This window comes from Hemiscyllium ocellatum, chromosome 7, assembly GCF_020745735.1.
Source record: "Hemiscyllium ocellatum isolate sHemOce1 chromosome 7, sHemOce1.pat.X.cur, whole genome shotgun sequence".
In the NCBI taxonomy this organism is placed as follows: domain Eukaryota; kingdom Metazoa; phylum Chordata; class Chondrichthyes; order Orectolobiformes; family Hemiscylliidae; genus Hemiscyllium; species Hemiscyllium ocellatum.
Window position 1 is genome coordinate 71,517,534 of NC_083407.1, and position 21,390 is coordinate 71,538,923.

At 39.2% G+C, this 21,390-nt stretch overlaps 1 protein-coding gene across 1 annotated transcript in view; it reads right to left on the bottom strand.

Moving 5' to 3' along the window:
• Positions 1-19,111, bottom strand: part of znf385b (zinc finger protein 385B) — a 323,704-nt gene extending 304,593 nt beyond the window's left edge. Inside the window, exon 1 of the mRNA XM_060827966.1 lies at positions 18,986-19,111. Within this exon, the coding sequence (XP_060683949.1) occupies positions 18,986-19,010 (25 nt within the window). The 5' untranslated portion in view covers positions 19,011-19,111. The remainder of the gene's footprint in view (positions 1-18,985) is intronic.
• Positions 19,112-21,390: the final 2,279 nt, after the last annotated feature.

A 21,390-nucleotide genomic window follows, 5' to 3' on the forward strand; every position in this document is an offset into this window, starting at 1 on the left:
AAAGGGCCTTTTACCTCTATTCTGTGCTTTCTGCCAGACAGACAAGCTTCTATCCAGGTTACACATTGCCTCTGACACCATGAACCTTTGTCTTATTGAGTAGTCTCCTGTGTGGCCTCTTGCCAAAGGCCATTTTGAAATTCAGTCAGATAATATCCATTGGCTCTCCTTGGTCTAGCCTGCTCATCACTTCCTCAAAGAATTCTAGCAGATTTGTCATACATAACCTCCCCTCGATGAAACCATGCTGACTTTGCCCTATTTTACCATACACTTGCAAGTATTCTGCAATCTCATCCTTCACAATGGATTTAAGCATCTTACCCATGACAGAGGCGAGGTCAATTGGTCTGTACTTTTCCACCTTTGGCAAGTAGAGGCAAGTATCCCATATGCCTCCTTAACCATTTTACCTACCTGCCCTGCTACCTTCAGGGATCTGTGAATATGCCCACAATGGTTCCCCCCAATACTCAGTGCTTCCCAAAGGCTTGCCGTTCAACATGTATTCCCCTGCCAATCAGCCCTCACCAAGTACATGACCTTGCACTTTCCCAGGTTGAATTCCAGTTGCCACTGTTCTGCCCACCTGATCAATGTTGATCTTCCTTCAGTTTATTCTACCGTCTTCACTGTTTATCATGCTACCAACTTTATCCATTAACTTCTTCATCATTTCCCCTATCTTTAAGTCCGAATCATTAATGTACACCATAAACAGAAAGGACTGAGCCCTGTGCATACTCACAGGGAATAGACTTCCAAATCACAGAAAGAGCCCTTTAGCATCTCTTCTGCTCCTGCCTGTCAGTCAATTTTGGATCCAACATACGACTTTGCCTTGGATCTGATCAGCTCTTACATTCTTGACAAATTGTAAGGGATCTTATCAAAAGCCTTGCTTGAAAGTGCAGATCATATCACACGCATTCCCCACATCAACAGTCCAGATGATCTCCTCAAAAGACTTGATTTTGTCTGTAAATACTACTTTCCTGAACAAACCCATGCTGACTGTACATGATTAACCTACATATTTCAAAGTGCAGACATAATGTGACTCTCGGAGTTCTTTCTGCTCACATCCCCGCCTGGAAAGCCAACTGGCCTTTCCCTACCTCCTTTTGTCTAATCGTGAGACAATGTTAACAGGCCTTTGGCACCTCACCCACTCCCTTCAGTTAACATCACTTCTGTTAGATCAGACACAATAGATTTACACTGTCAATTTTAAATCAGTGCAAAAAGTGTGCATTATTTTTAAGATCTTCAATCAAATTTCACATTTTCCAAGTCAGTAACTTTCACTCACCAAAGAATCTGGGCCTGCTATAGTGAGCAAAGAATGGTCAGGATCCCTCTGACAGGCATGTAGCCATAGTCATAGAGTTATAGAGATGTACAGCATGGAAACAGACCTTTCGGTCCAATCCATCCATGCCAACCAGATATCCCAACCAAATCTAGTCCCACCTGTGAGCATCCGGCCCATATCCCTCCAAACCCTTCCTATTCACATACCCATCCAAATGCCTCTTAAATATTGCAATTGCACCAGCCTCCACCACATCTTCTGGCAGCTCATTCCATACACGTACCACCCCCTGCGTGAAAAAGTTGCCCCTTAGGTCTCTTTTATATCTTTCCCCTCTCACCCTAAACTTATGCCCTCTAGTTCTGGACTCCTGCACCCCAGGGAAAAGACTTTGTCTATTTATCCTATCCATGCCCCTCGTGATTATATAAACCTCTATAGGGTCACCCCTCAGCCTCAGACACTCCAGGGAAAACAGCCCCAGCATGTTCAGCCTCTCCCTGTAGCTCAGATCCGCCAAGCCTGGCAACATCCTTGTAAATCTTTTCTGAACCCTTTCAAGTTTCACAGCATCTTTCCGATAGGAAGGAGACCAGAATTGCACGCAATATTCCAACAGTGGCCTAACCAATGTCCTGTACAGCCGCAACATAACCGCCCTTCTTAAACAGTGGCACCACATTAGCTAACCTCCAGTCTTCCAGCACTTCACCTGTGAATATTGATGATACAAATATCTCAGCAAGAGGCCCAGCAATCACTTCTCTAGCTTCCCACAGAGTTCTCGGGTACACCTGATCAGGTCCTGGGGATTTATCCACTTTTACCTGTTTCAAGACATCCAGCACTTCCTCCTCTGTAATATGGACATTTTGCAAGATGTCACCATCTATTTCCCTACAGTCTATATCTTCCATATCCTTTTCCACAGTAAATATTGATGCAACATATTCATTTAGTATCTCCCCCATTTTTTGTGGCTCCACACAAAGGCCGCCTTGCTGATCTTTGAGGGGCTCTATTCTCTCCCTAGATACCCTTTTGTCCTTAATATATTTGTAAAAGCCCTTTGGACTCTCCTGAATTCTATTTGCGAAAGCTATCTCATGTCCACGTTTTGCCCTCGTGATTTCCTCTTAAGTATACTCCTACTTTCGTTATACTCTAATGATTCACTCGATCTATCTTGTCTATACCTGACATATGCTTCCTTCTTTTTCTAAACCAAACCCTCAATTTCTTTAGTCATCCATCATTCCCTATACCTACCAGCCTTCTCTTTTGCCCTGACTGGAATATACTTTCTCTGGATGCTTGTTATCTCATTTCTGAAGACTTCCCATTTTTCAGCCCTCCCTTTACCTGTGAACATCTGCCTTCAATCAGCTTTCGAAAGTTCTTGCCTGATACCGTCAAAATTGGCCTTTCTCCAATTTAGAACTTCCACCTTATTATCTGGTCTATCCTTTTCCATCACAATTTTAAAACAAATAAATTATGGTCACTGGTCCCAAAGTGCTCCCCCACTGACACCTCAGTCACCTGCCCAGCCTTATTTCCCAAGAGTAGGTCAAGTTTTGCACCTTCTCTAATTGGTACATCCACATACTGAATCAGAAAATTGTCTTGTACACAGTTAAGAAATTCCTCTCCATCTAAACCTTTAACACTACGGCAGTCCCAGTCGATGTTTGGAAAGTTAAAATCCCCTACCATAACTGCCATATTATTCTTACAGATAGCTGAGATCTCCTTACAAGTTTGTTTCTCAATTTCCCTCCGACTACTGGGGGGTCTATAATACAATCCCAATAATGCAATCATCCCTTCTTATTTCTCAGTTTCACCCAAATAACTTCCCTGGATGTATTTCCAGGAATATCCTCCCTCAGCACAGCTATAATGCTATCCCTGATCAAAAATGCCACTCCCCCTCCTCTTTTGCCTCCCTTTCTATCCTTCCTGCAGCATTTGTATCCGGGAACATTCAGTTGCCAGTCCTGCCCATCCCTGAGCCATGTTTCCGTAATTGCTATGATATCCCAGTCCCATGTTCCTAACCATGCCCTGAGTTCATCTGCCTTCCCTGTTAGGCCCCTTGCATTGAAATAAATGCAGTTTAATTTATTAGTCCTACCTTGTCCCTGCCTGCCCTGACTGTTTGACTCACTTCTGTTCTCAGCTGCACCCGACTCAGACCGATCTCTTTCCTCAATATCTCCCTGGGTCCCACCCCCCCCCACCTTACTAGTTTAAATCCTCCCAAGCAGTTCTAGCAAATTTCCCTGCCAGTATATTCCCTTCCAATTTAGGTGCAATCCATCCTTCTATTAGCTGCCTGCTTTTTCAAGTTGAGAGGCATCTTCTGAGCCCTGTGTATCTTAACAAATGAAAGCAAATGGTCTCTAAATGATCAATCCTGGAACTGATGGTTGACTCAAATGTTTGGAATCAGGATTGGTTTATCAATGTGAACAAAATTAAACAGAAAACAGTGATTTTTCTGAGTTTTGGCATCCCAGTTTGTTGCAGTGAATTAATTTAAAGTGTGGGGATATAAAGTGCTAAATGGTATGCAGTCTATAATGCTAAATGAACATACAAACAAGCATTTGAAAATAAGAGGCAAGACAAAAGCTTCTGATTCATCCAGTTCAATATAGTGTGGCAGCTAATAGCAAACATTTGCCTGCTTTAAAACCAAGCATTAAACATGAGAGAACAGCATAAAATTGAAGCCTATTAATTCTGAATGACCTGGGGGTAATAGATACTCAATAATAAAGTACATTTTGAGAAATGCTTTGAAAACAATCTCAGATAAGTGCCATATTCAAAACTTGCTAATGTTTCATGGAACAAGCAAAGTCAATATTTAAAAAGAGTTACATTTAAGCCATTGTGATTTCCAAGAGCAGGGAACCAAATATAGAAATAATTTCACTTCACAAAAACTTCATTAATTTGAGGTGTACAATGTGCAGTGCATGCCTGGTTGATGCCTATTGGTTCATGAAATTAAATTGAAGCAAAGCAGGTTAATAACATTGTGACCTTGACATGCATGAGCTATGTAGGAGTACTGGACGAACAAACTACGATTATTAGACCTGGCATCAGACCCACCTGAAATGCGATTGTATCAAAAGTTTCACCCTGTGCTGACCTCAACCAAATTACTTGGGCCAGCTTAATTATAATAACCAGAGTGAACCTACACAGCATGCAGAATGCTCGTCATTGGGAGCTTGCCCAGCAACGTGGGATGGAGTGAGCTGTTTAAGAATGTGGAAACTAAGTCAATGAGCTCTGCAAAGTATGTAGTCAGCCATGCATTACCCTGCTTACTGTGGGCCCATCAAGTCAGGAAAGTCAGGTCCTAACATTGCCCACTGGAGAATACTCTACCATTCTGATATCCTACCATTCTGAGAATCAAACCTTCATCAGTTTTCTGTGGTCTTCGTCAATCAACCAATTGCTTACCCATGCTACTACTATCCTTTCCTTATTCCGTACACTCTAATTTTGCTGACAAACCTGTTGTATGGCACTTTAACAAGTGCCTTTCGGAAGCCCATTTCCAGCCAAATGTTGCCATAGCTCTTAGAAATTTCCTTTGATTTTCCATGGTGTTGTCGCTATTCTCAAACATATGAGATTTCATGGGGCCGTTCCACTAGGAGCTGAAGTGTCGAGCAGCTCACTGTTGTAGATACCTGGGCTCAGGGCATGGGTCTGCAGCTTCTGTGTTTGGTGAGTCCAACAATCAGAAAACACAACCAATTTCTGATCGCCTTTTGCTTCAAATGAATTACCTCTCTACATTTTACAGTTGCTTCCTGGTTCTGTAATACCAAATCACCTCCCTGCAATCTATCCCCATAACAGAGCACCCTGTGATATCCCTGACAGAGAGATTCTAACTCATGATCTCATATGCTCAAGCATTCTCTTTATTTTGGAAAATGATATGAATTATTTAAAGCACTTATGAAAACAACTGTATAAATCTCAAGTCCACCAAGAAACTCAAAGTGGGGCCATTGGTTGTTTTTGACCTTACTAAATATACATAGGCTATCTGTTGAGCAGCAATGGCTTCAGGTATGTTCAGCCCCTCAAACCAGGTTTCTCTACATATAAAAACTCCACTTTCCAAACTGACGTTATACACCTAAAACATAAGGATCATCAAATTACAATTTTGTTGCACCAAAGATGATCCAATCCATTTGGACCCACCATGAAAAGACCAGAAAGTATTAGTGACAGTCCAACCAAGTGGCACTTACTGAGCAATAATCTGGTCTCCAACATCAATTGGTGTACTCATGATTGGTTTCTCCCTCCAGAAGCTACAATACACATGGACCCCAGAGATATGTGTAAAGGTAAAAGGATTTACAGGGAACACTGGTCACCGCTGTCTCATTTTGTTCAGCTGGATGCTAAACCTATATGGACCACATATGGACAGAAGAGCTACATTCCAAGTTGAGATGAAAATCGTGCTCCTTCAATATCAAGGTGACATTTAGTGGCAAATGATAACAGTTGATAAAATGGGAACGAGGGATAAAATGCTCTCCAAGATAATCAAGATGTATGTGGTTAGCTAATCCCCTCAGAAGATTACTGCAAGAGTTTCTCAGGGTAATGTTCACATCTAAATCCTCTCAGATAACTGCATTACTGTCAGTGAATCTTTCACCATCAACATGGTGGAGTGGAGATGTTCAATGTTGACCGTAATTACAGCTGGGCCACTGTTGTAATTTCTGTGCCAATCTGTTCTATATGAACAGCTAAGTAGAAAGGCATCATTATAAATACATAACTATATTAAAAAGATCATTACTTATACATTTGCATGCTTTTTGTAAATAAATGTCCATCAATTGTGAACTAAATATGAATTTTTAGTATCTGTTCCATAGCATATTCGTGGAGGGATGGGAGAAGCTCAATAACGATATACTGTACAATCATTAGACAAGATCTATTCATCAGGCAGTGATTTTAGAAATCAGTAAGTTTTGGGAAAAGGCAACGGCTCTGACAGGTAAGGGAATTGAATTGCCCACAAGAATGTTGTAAAATATAAAACTGAAATAATCAATATGCATATACATATACATTAGTAAAAGCTTCCTTCATTTTTTGCAGCACACATGTGATGAAAAAAATTGTGATTGATTTGTTATATCTAGGGCTTTATTTGTACAAAGGAAATTTCAATTTATACCCCTTCAATTTTTAACCCACTGCAGCAAACAGGAATTATTCAGTAACAACATGAATACTGTTCAACAACACGAATGTGAAAGCTAAACTTCCTACATCAAATATGCAAAATACTCCATGATCTTCAACCACAACCACAAACACGCAAATAAAAATTATGCTTCTTTGGTAAATGATAAATTGTACCCAACTAACTTATTGCTTTCTGTGGTCAGTGATGCAGTCCTCTCTCTGGGGTGCAATTTAGTTTTTATCTCGGAAGATCACCTTAGCACAAGTTATTCAAGTCCAACAAAAGTCGGCAACACTGCAGTGAACCATAAATTGACCATTACCACAAAAATAAATGAGAAAAATGTGTTCCATGTAAAACTAATTTCATGCTTTTAAACCACACAGTTGCATCTAATACCCCAGGGACTGCAGGAATGACTTTTCAGGCATTGTTTGTCTATATTAATAATTTCAACCAAGCTTATCGTTACATAGCTTTACTGATCAAACAATAAAATTGTGCAAACTAACCCAAATATTACAATGCAAATTAACTTAAATATTACAATTTAATGTAAATATTTTAAAGCTGATTAATTCAAGAGATTTCAATTAATTTTTTTAAAGATATAAATCCTTTCACTTTAAGTTATAAGATAAAATATTTAATAAAATGCAAATTGAAAAACAAGTACATGCAAATTCAGAAAAAATAAAATTAATTTCTGTATTTCTTCTGATTCTGTGAGATATGCAGTACAGTCTACCTACTGTTTTGCTAAACACTCATAAAACACAACATTGTGAACACAAGAAAAGTAGTTCAAACCAGTCATACATATCAATGCTATTTAGCACTTGATATGTGATGTTACTAACATTCAAAAATAATCGTAAAATAATCAAATCAAACATATTCGTTGAAGGTGACCCCATGGATAACAGCTCATGTTTATTTTCATCAGTTAAAGTAAATTCAAAATGGTTAAATCATAAAGTCAATAACTGCAAGTAAAACATGAACTTGCAGCAGTTTCTTAATCATCAACATCACACATTTTCTCTGACATTTGTTAATAGCAGCCAAAATGCATTTGTTCAGAGTGGGAACAAAGCCATGGAAAAACTTTGCTGGTACGACACAGACAAAACCAGCAGCAGGGAGTCGGGAGAAAGAAAGCCAAAGGAAAATACTACCAGACACAAGAGGCTTAAAGCAGCAAGACTTCATGAACTTAATCTGTTTGGAAAACAATTAAAGATACCACATTGGGTTGTGGATTAATTATTCTGAGGGGCTGTTTGTAAATAGTTGAAAATTAGAAAATGGCAAAATAAATTGAAGCTAAATAATCTTCCAGCAACTACATTTAAATTACAATATCCAAGAATGAAACAAATAAAAAGCTGTACTATCTACCATTTTGTTTTTTAAGTTTTACTGTTTTGATAAAGTTTAAAATAGTACGTTAAGTGGGTGTGAGGAGAGACATTGGTTTAAAAAAAATCACAAGTAAAATAATTAATTAGACAACTGGAAAATGACAAAAAGGAGCGAGAGTTGAATTGAGCATAAAAGCTGCTGGCAGGAGTGTGATTCAGGCAGAGCTCCAAATCTGACACCAGGAATAAAAGGTGATATTGAAATAGAAGAAGAAACTGGTGGTGGGCAATTCTACTTTCTAGCCTCCAGTTTACACTAATAAATAGTCTGTTAAGTTAAGATAAAGCATGGCCGGGCAGCCTGGCCACATGGAACGTACAACCTGTGACATACAGGAAGTCACATGCTTTTTGGTGGCAGAGAAAACGACATGTTTACCAGCTTCAGAACTCATGTGATAGTTAGCGTTACTGCAGCACATCTATGTGACTGAGAAATAAATGGAGTTCATGTTTAGAGAGATAGTCACATCTCAGGTTGAGACAGTGCAAGCAGAAAGAGAATGGGTGGCAGTCAAAACAGTCTCAGAGGACCTGACGGTAGTCAGGAGCATCCTCATTCCATCTCACTTATTAACTGGTTTTCTAGTTTGGATAGTGGTGAAGGCAATAGAGAAATATAGCCTAAACCAGGTCTCTGGCACCACATGTGGGTCAGTCGCAGAGGACAGGAAGAGTGGAAGATTAGTTCGAGATTTAATAGGGAAAAAGAACAATGTTTCTGCAGATGTAGATTTGATTCCAGGATTGAATGTTGCTTCCCTGAAACCTGGATCAAGGATGTCACTGAGCAACTGCTCTGCATTCTGATACAAAATGGTGAACTGCCAGAAGTGATGGCTTCTGTTGTTGGGAGAAAGAGGATGAGGTCCTCAAAACATATTTGAGAGAGTCAGGAAAGAGATGTTAAAGGTGGTAATATGAGGACTACTCCAAATGTTGATTCTCAGAAATACTCCAAGTGCTAGTGAGTACAGGAATAGGAAGATGGAGAAAAATAAATGCATAACTGGAGAAATGGTCCAGGAGGGAGGATTTCAGATCTCCGAGACACTGGGACCTGTTCTTGGTCAGGTGAGAGCTGTACCGGGAGGATTGGTTACATGTTAACTGGATCAATATCCCCACAGAGAGATTTGCTGGTGCCATCGAGAGGTCTCCGGGGCAGGGGAGTGGAAACCTTGAGAGGTAATTTAGATAGAAGAGAAGAGAAAGAAAACTAGTTCAAGGAAAAGTAGTGAGTGAAACTCGATGTTGGCAGAAACGAGGGGCAGTGATAATTGCCTCAAACTGTGGAGAAATGTTCAACAGGCAAAGATAATGTACTCAAACTGAACACACATTGCATTCACAACCAAGTGGTTGGAATTGAAAACAGAGGTAGAGGCAAACCAATAAGATTAAACTGACATTACATAGTTGCAGGATGACCAAGATTCTGAACAGAATATTAAAGGGTTAGACATGACACAGAATGGCTGCAAGACATTCTTCAGAGGAAAGACATACAAGCTAGCCATTATGGTCCATGTGTGGGATACGGTCCAACAATCAGGATTTAGAGCTAGGTAGAAAATTAATAAGTAGAACTTCTAACATGGTAAGCTCTGATTATTCCCAAAGCCATATGCAACTGGGTACAGAAATAGCAAGATAAGATCGATCAAGGACAGCCCGGAGTGGGGCGGGGGGAGGGGGGGGGGGGTTGAGATAAGATCTCTACAAGTCTGTTGGGTTGCTTCTGAACAGAGTCATGTCGAGTTCGTTGTGGAGCATTTTTGCTCGTGCTGTTGGGGGAAATGTTAAACAAATTCAGCAGATATAAGAAAACCAAGAGAGAATATTAGAATTTTAACAACATGGTGCACAATATGCTGAAGAGGCATACAGTTTGAAAATCCAGAATAGGAAGATCAAGATAGAGTCAGAGGAAGAGAGAAAATAATGAAGTCCACACCAAAGATTTTAAAAAAATAAGAGATTGACACTAAATTGAAATGCTCACATAGCCAGTGCAGACTCAATGGGCTGAATAGCCTCTTTCTGCACCCTAACAATTCTATGACCCAGATATTCTCGTGTATGAGGGACAATATGTTAATGTGCAAATACAACAAGTAATTAAGAAGCCTACTGGAATGCTCTCATGGATGCTATGCTTCAGTTATTCACAAAACTCTAAGACCAAATCCTGAATACTGTGTGCTTGGAGGCAGTTGAGAGGAAGAGTATTCGATAGATACCCGGAATAGTCTTATCACAAAAAGTTTGACAGGCTGGGCTCATTTCCACTGGAGTTGAGAACATGGAGTAATTTGAGCGCAAAAGATCCTGAATGGGCGCAGAAAGGTTGTATCCTCTTCAGGGTGAATCCAGAATTACGAGATATTGATTAAAAGCCACAGATTGCCCTTTCAACACAGAGATGAGGACTTTGTACAGAATGCAGTGGAGCCAAGGACATCAACATTTTGTAAGACACAGTTAAACCGATTCCCTTGCTGAAAAAAATATCTAAAGTTCTCAGATATACATGGAAATGTGGAATTTAAAATAGCTAATGTTCCTACTAATTAATAGAGCAGGTCTGAGGTGCCTAATGGTTTACTTCTGCACCGAATTTCTATTTGTACACTTGAGATACTGCATCTCAGAAGATCAAAATGTAGAATCAGTTTGGGTGGAGCTAAGAAATGGCTCGAGGTAGCAAATATTAAGTGAGAACATAGATACACAAAACATTAGAGCACATGCACAGGACCTTCAACCCACCATATTTGTGCCGACAATATCGCCATTCGAAAATTCTCCCTTCTGCTTGCACATGGTCTGTATCTCCCTATTCCCTGCCTGTTCACGTCAGTCCAAATGCCTCATAACTTTGGATAATGCATCTGTTTCGAACCAGCTCCCTTGGCAGCACACTCCACTCACCACCCTCCATGTAAAAAAAACTTCTCTCGCACATCTCCATTAAAACTTCTCCCTCTCAGTTTAAAACTATGTCCCCTACAATTTGACATTTTCACCCTGGAAAAAAGATACTGACTGTCCACCCTACCCACGTTTCTCAATTTATAAACTTCTATCAGATCGCCCCTCAGCCTCCAATCCTCTAGCAGAAAAAAATCCCAGTTTGTTCAACCTTTCCTTATAAGTGATATACTCCTGTCGGGAGGCATTCTAGTAAACAATTTTTGCATCCTCTCTATAATGTGGTGGCTAAAACTTTGTTTTTATCAGTCGGCCTTTGTTTTTAATCCCAAGACCTGCAGAAACTCAGCAGATATGCCAGAATTGGTGGAGAGAAACCAGAGTTAACATTTTGAGTGTTGTGACACTTCTTCAGAACTATAACTTAGTAGAAGCTGTTGACAAATCACCAAACAATGCAGGGCAGGGTCTAGATCAGGAAATTAGAGGTATATACAACCAGGGAACCTAAACCTACAACCACACTGAAACTCCACAGGACTCTGGATCTCCCACTAAATGACTCAACATCACTGCCATGCTTCTATTTATTTGACTAATTAAACTGAAAAACATACAATTAAGACCTATGGAAGACTTAATAAAGACATTGTTCAGCATCTATCCTTGTGCTAACAATATTTTTGTTTTAAAATATGCTGAAAAGACTGAAAGTTCAGATCCAATGTCTCAAAGCTCTCCAGCTACATGCTCCTTACGAGGTGCTCTCCAATGAACCAAATAGTTGCTTGCTGTCCTGTTACATAACCCCATGACATTGCTTTTGGTTGATGCATTCTCATATTGCTTCCTTTCCAATTCCCCACCACTGATTTATCTTTGGAGACTGGCACTGTTTTCTCTCAAGTTTGCTCGCTTGCTGACTCTATTTTTATTCACATCCATTGGAAACAGGAGAAGAGTAGTTCCTTTAGCTTCTCAAACCTACTCCAACATTCAACTTGGTTGATCTTCTACCTCAATGCCATTTTTCCAGCAAAACCCTTTGATAACTTCAGTACATATCAACCTATCGATCTCAGTCTCAGTTATTCTCAAATGCAGAATCTCCCCTCTGGGGTAGAGGGTTCCACAGGTTCATTGCCTGAGTGAAGAATTCCTCCTCTCCACAGTCCTACCTGGCCTATTCATTGTTCTGGGAATGGCACCTGATATCAGAGCCCCAGCCAGGGGAAATATCCTTCCTGCATCTTTCCTCATGATCCATGCAAACATTTGTCACTGTTCTCATTTCTGGAAATTATGAATACATTTTCCTCAATCTTTCCTCATTGTATAACCCTGTCATTCCTGGAATCAATGTGGTGAACCTTTGCTGCCCTCCCTCAATGGAAGACATGCCCCTTCCTAGGTAAGGAGACCATAACAGGAAGCAATATTCCAGGTGCAATCTCACACTGAGACACTGCAGATTTACAGCAGGAACACTTCACTGCTGCATTCAGATTCAACTCCCCTTGTGATAAAGGCCACATTCCATTTTCCTTCTTATTTGCTTGCTTCACCTGCAGGTTAACTTGTAATTATTTATGAATAAGGACACCCAGGTCCCTTTGCATATCAATACTTCTGAATCTATCACAATTTGAAGGAACACTTCAAAATTCTACTTTTCCTACCAAAATGGATACCTTCATGTTGACCCATTTTACATTCCTGAAGAAGGGCTCATACTCGAAATGTCGATTCTCCTGCTCCTTGGATGCTCCCTGACCTGCTGCGCTTTTCCAGCGCCACATTTTCAGCCATGTTACATTCCACCTACTACTTTCTTGACTATTCATTTAGCCTGCTTAAATCTTCTTGAAACTTCTTTGCATCCTCCACACTACTTACACCTCCTCTTAGTTTTGTGTAATCTGAAAACATAGAAACATTGCATTTGGTCCCCACACCCAAATCATTGATACAGGTTTTGAACAGCAAGGGCCAAGCACTGATCATTGTGACACCTCACTACTTATAGCCTGCTAATCTAAGGATGTAGCAAAACAAATGAAACAAACGTAAAAATCTGTACAGTTTGCATTCCACTGTATCCTCTGGAATTGAAGAAGTTAGGCTGGACTCGTAACATTAATTCTATTTTTCTCTCCAGAAAAGCTGCCAGATCTGCTGAGTTTCTCCTACACTTCCTGTTTTAACCTGGGAATATCTTTAGTCCTAATGTTATCTGTCAATAAATTCTCAATTTGTGCCAATATATTACCTCCATTCCCAAGTGATCTAAATTGTTTACTAATTCCTGGTATCAGATGCTTGCAAATGTCACCTCAAATACCAAATACACCAATCCAATTGCTTCCCCCCTCATCTATTTCGCTCATTCCATCTTCAAAAAATTCTAACAGGTTTTTCAATCATGTCAAATATTCACAAAAAAAGCTGCAAATGTATATTTTAACAAAAGAACAGAGTTTAGTAAATGTAAAATGAAGAAAACTATTTTATATCATCTATGAATTATTTGAAATGGGGTTATTGCAAATACCAGGAATAAAAACTCAAGTTTTTTTTTCCTTATGGTTACACAAACCTCTGTGCAGGTTCACCTTGATTCCAATTTAATATTGCTCTCAGTTAGCTCAAATATACCTATGATTTGGAGATGGCAGTGTTGGACTGGGGCGTACAAAGTTAAAAATCACACACAACACCAGGTTATAGTCCAACAGGTTTAATTGGAAGCACTGGTTTTTGGAGCACTGCTTCTTCATCAGGTGGTTGTGGAATACACAATTGTAAGACACAGAATTTATAGCAAACGTTTACAGTGTGATGTAACTGAAATTATACATTGAAAAATACTTTGATGGTTTGTTAAGTCTTGCATCTGTTAGAATGACCATGTTAGTTTCACTTCTTTCATAAGTAAATCACAAAACTTTTTTTTAAAATTACATTCTGGGATTAACTTTAACAACTGATGGCAGCTCAGGTAATGTGTTGAAGGTGTTAGCCCCCTGTGTGCTGTTGTCTATGCCATTATATTTAGACTCATTCTAATCTAAAAAAATCTTACATGAATTCATGCAGTTTGTTTTTCTGACAAGCCTCCATAATAACTTGATGCTAGCTTCTTTAATGCTTCTTCATGAGACCTGTAAATAAACTACTGATATGTCTCATTTATTACTTTATGCGAGTTCCTTAAACCCCATTTCCTTAGTCTTCTGTTTCTGGAGCCTTTCAGTTCTTATCTTTTTTGCTATGACTGTTGTGAAGACTGCTAGACTGCACTACCGGTTGGCTAGGCCCTTTCTTTCTGAAAGAAACAAGTACGCAATCAACTTCAGAATAGTTCTCTCACTAAATGGAAGCTGTTTCTATCTCACTCTCTGTGAGCTATCAGACGCATTGTTGTGAGGCAACAGCTTGAATTTATATTTCTCTCTCTCTCATTTTTGAAAGTAAACTATTCATCTTAAGGTTTGATTAAAAACCTCACGTAAGATGCATGCATGAAAATGAAACTAAAAATATCCTTAACATATACAACTCGGAAATAAAAAATAAATTTAAACTTTTATATAGTTCTGACCACTTAATGCTAATATACCATGAATGTTCATCAGACAGGTCATAGTTGGATTGATGCCAGAAAGCCCTCAAAAAATTCAAACTTTTCACCAAATATCAGCAAAAAGAAAGCATTTCGGCCAAATTGTTCAGTTTAGAAAAAATAATTCATTTTCACATCCTATACTGTACCTGGTAAGGAAATTGAGCTCTTAAAATAAACAACTTATATATGAGACTTTATTGTGTCATTAGAATAAATAACTTTTTAAATTCCATTCAGTTAGTATACAGGCAGTTGTGCAGTCAATATTACAGGCTTTTTTTTAATCAATGTTAATTAAGGAAGTGGTGACAGCAGTGGGGAAAAATATCTGCTCTTCTTCAAATACTTCCAATGAGTCAAGTATATCACTCCAATAGGCAGACAGGACTGCTGATTTTGCATCTCATTGAAAATAATGTACCTTCAACAATATTGTGTTTCTTCCACGTAACAAAGAATCAGCCTTGTTTATACAAGGCTGGAACATTCTCAGAGCACTCCCAGGAGTTAATTCATTATATCCATTCTCACTTTCAGACTGAAAACTCTTATAGCATGTAAAATAGGACAAAGCCAGCATGGTTTCATCAAGAAGAGGTCATGCCTGACAAATTTGAGAGAATCCTTTGAGGAAGTAACAAGCAGGTTAGACCATGGATAGCCAATGGATGTTATCTACCTGGACTTCAAGGTGGCCTTTGACAAGGTGCCACACAGGAGGGTACCGAGTAAAGTAAGGGCCCATGGTGTCAGAGGCAAGGTGTTAGCACAGATAGAAGTTTGGCTGTCTGGCAGAAAGCAGAGAGTGGGAATAAAAGGGTCCTTTTCAGGATGGGAGTCAGTGACAAGTGGTGTTCCGCAAGGCTCAGTTGGGATCACAACTTTTCACTTTATGCATTATTGATCTCAATGAAGGAACTAAGGGCATTCTGGTTAGGTTTGCAGACAATACAAAAATAGGCAGAGAACAGTAGTATTGAGGAGGGAGGAAGGCTGCAGAAGGATTTGGACAGGTCAGGAAAGTGGGCAAAAGTGCAGATGGAGTACAACATGATAAAGCTGAGGTCATGCACTTTGGAGGGACAATAGAGGCATGGACTATTTTCTAAATGGGGAGAAAATTCAGAAGTCTGAAGTGCAAAGAGAATTGAGAATTCTTGTCCAGGATTCTCTCAGAGTAAACTTACAGGTTGAGTCAGTAGTTAGAAAGACAAATGCGGTGATGGCATTTATTTTAAGGGGTCTTGAATATCCTGAAGAGTTCTCGATGCACTTCTGAGCTCCATATCTCAGAAAGGATGTATTCGCCCTGGAATGTGTTCAGAGGAGGTTCACAAGAATGGTACCAGGAAATAACAGTTTGATCTTTGAGGAAGATTTGCAGAATCTGGCTTTACACTTGATGGAGTTTAGAAGGATGAGGGGGGATCTAATTGAAACATATGGAATACTGAATGGCCTGGACAGCGTGGATATTGGGAAGATGTTTTCATTGGTAGGAGAGACTAGGACCCGAGGGCATAGCCTTAGAGTAAAGGGTAGACCTTTTATAATGGAGATAAGGAGAAACTTCTTCAGCCAGAGAGTGGTGAATCAACGGAATTCATTGCCACAGAAGGCTGTGTTGGCCAGGTCATTGAGTATATTTATGAGATAGGTTGGTTCTTGAGTATTAAGGGGACTAAGGATTATGGGAAGAAAGTGGGAGAATGGGGTTGAGAAACTTATCAGCCATGATTGAATGGCAGAGCAGACTCGATGGGCTGAATGGCCTAATTTCTGTTCCTTTGTCTTAGGATCTTACAGCCTTATCATTGAACATTTCACATTAAAAAAAACAAAACAATTCAAAACATCAATGCTTCACACATTTCTTTCTTAATCTCTTCATGCAAAGTCGATTTTTATCCAAGTGATGGAAAAGGACAGAGTTTGTAGGCTTGACTTGTTGCAAATTCCAGTTGGGAAAATCAGATAAAAGCCCATGTCGTAACTGTACTGGAAGAGCATGGCTTGGGACATGGTAATTCTAGAGCACAATTTTCAGCACTACAACAAAATTAGATTACTTTTAGATTAGATTACTTACAGTGTGGAAACAGGCCCTTCGGCCCAACAAGTCCACACCGACCCGCCGAAGCACAACCCACCCAAACCCCTACATTTACCCCTTACCTAACACTATGGGCAATTTAGCATGACCAATTCACCTGACCCACACATCTTTGGGTCATAGCTTTTTCAGTGAGTGATTTCAGTTCTTTCTGAGTATCATGTAGAGTGAATCAAATTGGTTATGATACTAGGGGCCTCAGAAGATAGCTGAGATTAATCACCACTTAACACTTCCAGCTGAAGTTGTTTGCCAATATTTTGCACTGCTGTTCCAAGCTCCCTATCATTTTTTGTTCTTTCATGGGACGTAGGTTTGTTCTCAAAGCTAGCTCTCCACCCCCAAATATCTTTGAACTCAGTGGTTTCCTGGGCCATCGCACAGGGCAGTTAAGAAACAGCCACATTATGGTGGGTCTTGAGTCACAAGTAGGTCAGACTAAGGTGAGGATGACACATTTCCATTTCTGCTGTTGATGAGCAAGTACTTTTCTGTTATAACTTCCTGAAGTTGATACCTCATTGTTCTATAAGCCTGAAGGACATCAGTGAACCAGATTGCTTTTTCACTGCAATTGTTTCATGATCACCATTACCCATTCTAGTTTTCAATTCCAAAGTTTAAAATGCAACAGCTACCATCAGGAAATTTGAACCCTTGTCCCCAAAGCATTAGCCCAGGCCTCTGGATAACTAATCGATATGTTCTTATTGAGGATGGCGATATCTGTAAAGCCTCCTCTTCTGTATGCTATTGAATTGTTCATCACTATTCACAACAGGGTATGCCACGACTGCAGAGCATTGATTTCATCCGTTGGTTGTGGGATTGCTTGGCCGTATCTCAAAGCAGCACCTTCTACTGGCAGCATGTGAGCAATGCCGCCTGACAGCTTTATCAGGTTGACACTTGAAACTCCTCATGAAACCTTTCCATGATCTGACGCTTTTTAACCAAGTCCACAATTCATGGCAGAAGAAATACATAGAAAACATACCTTCTGTTCACCGATCATACGGCAGAATGTACAGCAGCTTTAAAAATACACAGAGTTTGTAACATTTCATTCTCATGACTAAAGGCAACGGTGCCATGACAGAAAATGCCTTTGGGGTTATGTAACAAAGTTACACACAACTGCAATAAGAGAAAGCAAAATAATATTTTTAATCAACTGTACTGAAAACTGAAAGTAGGTCAGAAGCTGTTTGCCTCTTAGAGGAAAAGATAAAATAGATTTAGGGTACTTTTCTATTTTAGCTCTGAGCTCAAAGGACCCTATCTCTATTATTTTGTCACTTGTTCAAGACAGAAAATAGCGAGCAGATAATCAGTTTTAATACATTACTGAGCTTCAGCGCAGTGCACTCAACCAGGAAGTTACATCAATGAACACAGGAAGCTGTCAGCCTACTTCAGACTATTCCATACATCATTTAGCTCATCACAAGGCAGCATGTGATTATTCAAAAATCGGAGAAGATGGTCATAAAAGTAATCTTGCCTTTAAAAATGCATGCAATGTCTTCAAACATTAAATGAAATAATTTCATACCTACTCATCAATTCAAAAAGTGATATGCGATTTTAAATCCGTGATAAAATACACTATAAATAACATATTGCACAGATTTCAATTTATTTCCAAGTAACTTGCCCACAACTGACAAAAACTTGGCTTTTTTTTCCAGCTTTCCAGTGATAGAAGATTTCACTATTAAAATAGCAAGATTTTGTTTGAAAGTCAGTTACAGTTTTTTTCATGATTGAATTTTGTATTACCTGATACTGGATCTTAACCAGTAAAAAAGTAAGGAATAGGTATAGAAAAATATACACTGATGAAGGAAAATAACACAATGTCTTCAGTTCAAAGGGTGCACCAATATTTTCACCATTGAAAACATACAAAATCCCAGAGTAAAAATCAGTCGAGATTCTTTGGGGATTTTATCATATCAATTTTTTAAAAATCAAGTACTGACAAGAAGTCTAACCCAACATACACCCCATCGTGAGTAAGGTGATGGCACCACTCAGAGTTTTAGGTCTGTAAATAGACAGTTTGCATATTTGAATATATCTTCAGAAAACATGTTAAGAGGAACATATTAATGCCTGCAGAACACATTCTTGGACAGCAGTGAATAGTATTTATACGTCACAGTAATTGTCAGCTTTAAATATAACCCATTACAACTGCCATTGGCAATGAATGGATTAAAAAGAGAAACTGAGATTTACATGCTAATCCCCGAGGTCATCCATTTGCTGTTTTTATATCCGGAAGAAAAGTAAATGACACAGGACTCACCTTTCCTCAGCAATCTATTCCACATTATGGTGGGATCACCAAATATCCAATTACAAGGTTGTATAGAATAAAGGACAGTTTTGACAATTGTGCTGTTAAAACTCCTTGGTTTCTTGTTTGAAGACCTGCAGTACTATGTTAGAAATCAGGTGTTGTTTGTACAGCAGATTTCCACGGTTGCAGGTTAGAGTCAGTGGCCTTTTAAAATCCTGGATACTTGAGCAAGAAATTGGAATACTGACTCGTTTTATGAAGCAAGCGAAATAATTTCGATTTGATGACAATGTGCTGCTACATGCTATGGTAAAGGGTATGCATGTCTCAGAAGAAATCTGAGCAGCAGAACATGTAGAAACAGGCAGAGAAGGTCCCCATTGACAGTGAGGATAATCACTTGCAGTAACATATTCAAATTCCACAATGTCGCAATTACTGGTTTCTCAGCATGGCCAGATCCAAGCTACAGATGAAGATTCATCGACGAAACACTATGTTAATGCTAAAAATAGCATTTCCCTTTTCAATGATAAACAGCAGTGACGGAAGGAAATCAGTGTTCTATGCTTCTATAATTTAAATGACACTCTCGCAATGAAGGGATGACAAATCCAAAGCTGATGAGTTGTTCTTCTGGCTGGGAGGGTGGGGGTGGTCAGAAAATCAGCATAATTGCTTTTCCTCAGACAAACCAAACCAACAACTGATATCATTACAAATGACAGCTAAAAAAGAAAACACACAGAAAGAAAAGTCCTGTTGACATAGGTACCAATTACACAATGTAGCTTAATAGAAAGGCATCTCTGACTCGCGCTTTTGCCCACAATGTGAACTAACATTTACTCAACCAGATGTAGCATGAATACCAAACTAAGTGAAATCATGTTTTCCATTCTAACATTTTAGAAGGTGAAATTTAGTTCAGTTAAGTGCTGTTGAAAATACTTCAAATGTTTAAATCAAATAAACCACATACCTTCTGAAGTGTACGTCACTATTCTGTGCGCAAATCACAATTGAACTCAAATGAAATTTTAAATCTCTGAGGGATTGCAGAGTACACTTTGAGTAGGAATGCAGAATTAGCAGCTTATTCAAAGGTACATACTCCTTTAAATATGCAGATTTTTGTATTCATGGTTACACATTTCATTCCTGACAAAATTTAATATCAATCTAAGTCTTTAAAATATGCTGTTAATGCAGAGCAGCATGTTGCATACCTGAAGGAGAATAACTGAATGTTACTCATGAGTCACTGAAGGATTCCCCTGCAAAATAATAATCTACTTTTTATTTCAATTATTTTTTTCGCAGTACCCATTTCTATTTTGATTTGTAATATTTGTAAGTTTTTTTTACTTAATGGAGAATATTTCATCTGGAAAATATGTAATGAAATTAAATGTCCATTTATATAGTGAGTTAGTTTGTCTTCATTTTAATTTAAATTTTCCAGCTATAATGTTAAAAGCATTAAAATGTTCACTTTGACAAACTGTTAATATATTTGACTTGTGAAAAGTGAAAATAGATTCAAAAGACGAAGCGATTTGCTTGATATTTTGCACTTTTTCAGGAATGATGGCTCAGTGGTTAGGACTGCTGCCTCACAGTATCAGGCACCCTGGTTCAATTCCACCCATTGAATCACTGTCTGTGTGGAGTCTGCATGTTCTCCCCATGCCTGTGCGCATTTCTGTGGGATGCTGCGGTTTCCTCCCACAATCCAAAGGTGTGCAGATTAGGTGGATTGGCCATGCTAAATTCCCTATTGTCTCCAAGGATATGCAGACGAGGTGGATTAGACATGAGAAATGCAGGGTTACGGAAACAGGGTAGGGGAGTAAGTCTGGGTGGGATGCTTTTCGGAGGGTCTGTGTGGACTCAATAGGCTGAATGGTTTGCTCCCACAATGCAGGGATTCTATGAATCACAAACAATTGTGTCAAATTTGTGGTAACTATCATCAAGTATCCAGTCATAATTACTTGTTTATACTTCAAAATGCGATTACATTGTTGATATTTTTTAGAATCCTGACAATGTGGAAATAGGCCCTTTGGCCCAACATTTCCACACCGAACCTCTGAAGAGTAACCCACCCAGACCCATCCCCCTACCCTACTACTCTACATTTACGCCTTACTAATGCACCTAACCCACACATCCCTGCACACTATGGGCAATTTAGCACAGCCAATTCACCCGAACCTGCACATTGTGGGAGGAAACCAGAGCAGCCAAAGGAAATCCACGCAGACACGGGGAGAATGTGCAAACTCCACACAGACAGTCACCTGAGGATAGAATCATTTATTTTCATTCAAAAAACACATGTTTTCCATAAGCAGCTTAATTTTATTCTGACTTTTGTTCTAACATAGTAAACATGACACCAACTG